Raw genomic sequence first — 6,204 nt, 5'->3', positions numbered from 1 at the left:
TCCTGAGCTACATAGTGAAGTTAAGGCTGACACATGTTAAAACCTTGTCTAAAGATATGTCTAAATTTGATTTTCATTTACTTAAATTGTTTTGCAATGTATTTCTATAACATACCATGAAATTAGTAAATAACAACAATAAAGATGTATACAGAGCCCAAAAGAAAACCGAAACCAATACCAAAAAAAAAAAAATCAAATGTTTAAAAGTTATAATTAGTTAAAAAAAAAATCAGAGATTTACCTGACTCTGCCTCCCAGGTGCTGGGATTAAAGGCATGCACCACCACTGCCTGGCTGGTAAGTTTTTCTTTTGTTCTCTCAATGAGGTTTCCCCATACATCTGCACCGAGATTTAGCAAGTTCTTCATTGCTTTTGGAACCTCTTCTGATCATTCAGTCTGCTCTATGTTTTTAAGTTTGCATATGTTAAAGAGCACTCTTGATACCATATCACAATGTCTTATAAGTTTTGAAAACCACAGATTCCTATACACTTTATTACATGGAACAGTTCTGTTCCTTTAATGTGCTGCCTCTGTACCCTTTTGTGTTAAACCATATTCTCTCTCCGAAATGACAACGAATTGTCTCTTCTCCATCTTTATTATTTTTCCTTTCCAAGAATGTCATGTAAATGGAATCATATGACTGCTTAGGAATTTCTGTTTTGTTTGGTTTATTTTGTTGTGTTTTGTTTTGTTTTTAGACAAGATACCACTGTATATCTCAAACCTCTGAATTATCATCCTCCTATCATGTTTACCTGAGTTCTGAGATTGCTGGTGTGTGCTACCCACACATAAGTTGCAAAGTACATGTAAATATTAGGAGACAGAAACAGATGGATTTCTGTGAGTTCAAAATCATCCCAATCTATTAGAAGGCTCCAGACCAGCCAAGGCTTTTCTTTTTTATTTTATTTTTTTGTTACCTATTCTGTTTTCATCCCATTCACTGCCACGTCCTGGCCACCAATCCCACAATCCTTCCCTCGTCCTCCCTCCCCTTCTCCTTGGAACTGGTGGCTGCCCCCGGGTATCCTTCCACCCTGGCACTTCAAGTCTCTGTGAAGCTGGATGCTTCCTGTAATGCTGAGTCCAGATAAGGCAGACCAGTTTGTAGAACATATCCCATGTACAGGCAACAGCTTTTGGGATAGCCCCTGTTCCAGTTGTTCAGGACCCACATGAAGGTCAAGCTTTATATTTGCTATTATGAGCAGAAAGGCCTAGGTCCAGCCTGTGTATGTTCTTTGGTTGGTGGTTCCAGGGCTTCTAATAAGACCCTGTCTCAAAAAAAAATGTAACTAAATTATGTTTAATTGTACTTGTATGACTCAATGGCTCATTTTCTTTATCAGTAAATACAAATCAACTGTAATGTGTGTCATGGTCTATAGCACTTAGTAATTTGACTTTGTAAATATTTATTAGGCTATACTCTACTCCAACTGTTTCCAATTGTCATATTAACTACTTTTTCAGGTTATTGTACCCTAACGACTGCTGGATCTACAGGTATAGCTTTTTCTGTAGTAGACAGTAGGAAGCATAAGTTTCTGTGGGTCAAAAATATTTACAAACATAAGTTCAGGACCTTAAAAGTTATAAGAGGTTCCAAAAGCAATGACCTTGCTTTTGTTATTGCACCCTCTTCATCTTTCATTTGCCATGACAGGATGGTTCCATATCCAAGCACCTTGAGATTACCCTTCCAAGTCTTCAGAACAATGAAAAATAAATCTCTTTTCTTTATACACTACTCACCTTATGGCATTTAGTTATAGCAGCACAGCTCAAAGACACCAGTCTCAAAAACATTGTCATGCTGCCAGAATTCATTAAATTACACAGATAGTTATGTGGTAGCATCTAGTGTTTTTAAGACATTTGAAAATATAGTTATATAGATTATGGAAACTTTACGTGTAGTATATATCATCGAGATGAATCATCATGCTTAAGTACAGGTAAGTGCTCAAATAAAGAAATGACACATTAGATTCTGAACCTAAATGAGTCTACTACACTGTTTGGGGAAACATTTTTTTAAAAGTTGATATTTAACTCAAGGAAGAAGTGAAAATCTATCAGTATGAGAGAAAAGAACATTCTAAACATAGCATTGAGCATGGGTTAACCACCACCATACATGAATGGTGAAGCCAGAGAAAATGAGTGGGTGGTACAGAAGGAGTGAAGATCCAGAAGTAGAGAAGATAAGATGGGAACAGAACCAGAAGGATGGTATGATTAGATCCCCTTCTTTGTTCTCCATTTCCTTGTATTCTCTGAATTTTTGTGTATACAGTGAAACTGTCCTCAGTTTGTGAAATGGATATGGTGTCATCAACTAATTTAGCTAGAAAGACAATCAAAGGGCACTTTGTACTAGGAGAGTCTGTGACAGTAGTTATTTCACTCAGGACATTAACCCAGGGAAGCTTCCTATCCCTCTCAAGAATGCTGGTAGAGCACTGGGTGAGTAGCTCTGAAGACTTGGGAACTCTCTCACTTCTCAACATGTAAGATAGACATTGAATATCAGTCATTCCAGGTAATATAGATGCAAAAAAACCTTCATGGAAAAAGCAAGATGTACATCTGTGGGTGTCACTGAATTCCATATTTCTGGCCAGTTTGTCTTAAGATAGGTATGTCCCAACTTGGACTTATCCAGAACCCTCACAATTTCAGAGAACTCAAGGAACCTTTGAAATAATTAACCCAGATGTAAAAATGCCAGTAATAGAGCAAACCTCTGGCTCTAAAGATGATTCATGGGCATAAATGGTTTCTTCCTAAAAATTCTACACTGGGAAACAAAGGCATAGCAGAGAAAATCCCAGAAAACTGGAATTGGAGCTTTGAGAACCGTGGAGTCCTTTGGCCTTTGGAGTCCCTTCTTTGTTAACTGTTTAATGTCTGACTTCAGAAGTGAAAGCAGCAAAGAGGCAGAATCTCCATGTGCTGTGACCCCCCCCCCAGAAAACAGACAAACAAATGAACTTTCTGGGTTTTGTAGACCAGAGGTCTACAAAAGCCAAAAAATTGTTCAGTCAGGGGGGAAAGGGTCTTAAAAATGGTCTAAATTTTTTTTTTTACATTTTTGTTGATTTTGAACAAAGTCTTGTTTTGTGTGTATTTCTCCTAATGAATCAGTATACTTAAAGCAGTGGTGGAAGGCATTAATATCTGTTTCATCCAAAACAGAATTTTTGCAGGAAAGCAAAAGGAAGTTTTTACAAAAGCCACAAGAGAGTTGAAAGAAACACAGCTCAATACAAGAGATTACTGACTGATACATACAATAGGTTAAGGTGGAGTTTACAGCTTAGACAATAAGCTGGAGTCACTTCTTAGTGAAAATGACAGCTATGGAAAATTTTGAAAGCAATACGCATTCCCAGGGAAAACTGTGCTTAAAGAAAATGGAGCAGACCTTTAGTTTTAACTTTAGACTGAGCTCTGTCCAGTGCACTAGGACAGGAACCACTATCATAGCTTTTCCAGACAGGGATCCTAGTGCAGCTGTTTCCAAGCTCCTGGAAAGAAGCAGAGAGCCTGATCTCTACACTCAGAGGTAATGCATGCACACCTTATGTCCAATTGAACAATAAGATCACTGGAGGGAACTACCAAGCCCAAAATAAAGCCAATGCCCCTTAGAATCAGTAGTACTCAGTGATGAGGCCTCTCTCTATTCAGATTCTGTAATACTTGCCAATAAACTTTGTGTTGGTTTTACCTTGGAATCTTTTCACGTTTTAATCTATAATGCTCAGAAACAAAGAATTCACTAACTCAGGTTCTATCAGATATAAGAGAATTTAGGATCCTAGACATTTGGGGAACCTTTGACAGACCACTTTCAGCAGACAGTCTTCTCCTTTTTATCTGGTCTGCTAGGGAAACAGCCCATGAATCCTCTGCATATGTTCATATTATTTATTATAAAATGTTTGATAACTTATGTGTGTTGTAACAAATATCCCCACACAACATAATCCCCTTCCCAAACATGCACACTTGAACTTATGATTTGGGTCCAATCAGAATATTATAACTTGATGCCTACTGAATCTGACAGGGGCCCAGGTTGCATTTCAAAGTTCCACCACCTCCTCTTTCCATGGCTCATTTGTCTTGTGCCCTTTAGCTCTCAGCAGACTGTGGGTGTTGGATGGGAGTGAAGAAACTTCCAAACATTGAAGCTTGTTCAGGAAGGAAGGAATAGGATGTGGCTAGCAGGAGGATTCTGCAAGCCAAAAGAGGAGCTTAGATAAAATTATTTTCTTTGAACTGAGTATCTTTTGATGAAAAACTGTTGCAGTAGCTTTCATTGCAGCAGGAGAAGATGTTTTTCTCAAACTTGATGAAGCGTACATACTCCGCACATCTTCTTGGACAGCCCAAGACAGAATATTTGTACAGATATTCTAAGGAAATAGGGCATTGACATAAATATGCAGGCTTTACCAATGAGAGTAAATGTACATGAGTTGTCCATCCTTCCCCTTCCAGCTTGAAACTAAAGACTCTACCACAGAAAAAAGGTATCTTCCCAAGATAACCTATCCCTGCCCACAGCACACACATTTATTACAGAGGAGATGTATCAGACTGATATGTTAGTTTAAGTCCATAAAGAAAAGACATGGTTAGTAATTTGAAATCTACCTAGTAAAATAAATCATTTTATAGATGAGAACTTTGAACTAGGGATGGAAGGAGCATGTCCTATACCATCAACTAAGTCAATGGCAATGTTGATGCCACAAGCAGACATGAGTCCAGATCTAGTGCTCCTATTCTTCATAAGTAAAGTCATAAAATCAGTCTCTTTCCCCTCCTCTTTCCTTCACCTCACCTCCAGTGTTAAGTTGAATATATACTTCTTTGGTTTGGCATGCAAAGTCAGGATATCTGGCATGACAGACCCCCAAGTTTCTTGTACAGGTTTTGTCAACGTATTCATCACAGGAAGTACAAAAAGTGGGTTCCCCTATAAGGCATAGACATTATATCATAGCAATGGGATAGGAGGCACTGTTGAGAAAAAAATCCAAGAATGCAGTGGGACAAAGAAAGAAGAGATCTCATTTTAACGGCTTGCCAAGGTTTGTACCTCAGTTGAGAGAAATTTTGTGTTCCCTTGATGATTTGTATCACCATCCCCACCTAACTCCCCCCTGAGTCTATCACAATACCTCCCTAGAACTAGATTCTAGTGAAGTTATTGGACATCAAGATGCCCAGGAAAATCTTCCAAGGTGGGAAATGGGATTATGATAGAAAATTTGGAGACCTGGATCTAATGCTGTTCTTGTAGCTCCTGCCATTTCCAATCATGATGCTGGGGACATTACTCCCATACTCTAGAGCTCTGCTTCCTTTGTTTCCCTGCCATTACACTCACCCATTGAATGAGACTTGTACAAAATCAGTACTCCTGGAAGCAAGAGAAACAGTAGCCAGTCCATGTGTTTGGGGAAAACAATAAAAAAAAAGAGGGATGAGATATAAACTCAGTATTCAACAAGTGCTCAGGAACTGTGCTCTGGGCAGGATGTGAAATGGAGCTGGGGCTGGGACTTTTTCTTGGACTCCCACTCTGTGAGTGATGTCATGGACTCTGAACAATGAGGCCCATTTATTGCTGGTAGGCTCTGCCTGTGGAGAGTGGGTGTTCTGCTTCCTCTAACCCTTTTAGCAATCTGGGATGTTGAAAGGAAAATAACATTGGCAAGAGACAATCCCAGGTTCAAGGGAGGGAGGAGAAATGATAACTTTATCTTACAGACTTCCAAGTGCATGGCACACAAGTAGTTCAGTAGATTCCCAAGCCCATCACATCATATAACATTAAGCTAAAAAAATGGGAAGGCTCCATGAAGAGAGAAGACCAAGCTTACTTCAGAGTTTCAAGTCAAAAATAAGGCAGGAAATTACAAATTCAGATCAAGATAATAAAGTAATTATGATCCCCATATCATACTGAGCAACCTACAGAATAGGGAATTTAAAGGTATAAAGTAGAGACAATTCAACCTTTCTCAAGTAAACATAAACAAAAAGCATTAATGAAACCATGACCCTTATTCGAGGCATATTTTCCTTTCTTATTCTCTTTCTTCCTCCATTTCTCTCGTTCTCTCTCTCTCTCGTTCTCTCTCTCTCTCTCTCTCTCTCTCTCTCTCTC

At 38.7% G+C, this 6,204-nt stretch overlaps 1 protein-coding gene across 1 annotated transcript; it reads right to left on the bottom strand.

Annotated features, from left to right (window-relative positions):
* Positions 1-4,280: 4,280 nt before the first annotated feature.
* Positions 4,281-5,485, bottom strand: LOC110301000. The gene is made up of 3 exons (XM_021171210.1): positions 5,422-5,485; positions 4,873-5,007; positions 4,281-4,441 (listed from the first exon to the last, which is right to left on the bottom strand). Exons 1-3 carry the CDS (start codon positions 5,483-5,485, stop codon positions 4,281-4,283), a joined length of 360 nt encoding a protein of 119 aa, XP_021026869.1.
* Positions 5,486-6,204: the final 719 nt, after the last annotated feature.

The sequence above is a fragment of the Mus caroli genome, chromosome 9, assembly GCF_900094665.2.
Source record: "Mus caroli chromosome 9, CAROLI_EIJ_v1.1, whole genome shotgun sequence".
In the NCBI taxonomy this organism is placed as follows: domain Eukaryota; kingdom Metazoa; phylum Chordata; class Mammalia; order Rodentia; family Muridae; genus Mus; species Mus caroli.
This window is presented reverse-complemented; position numbering and strand designations above follow the sequence as displayed.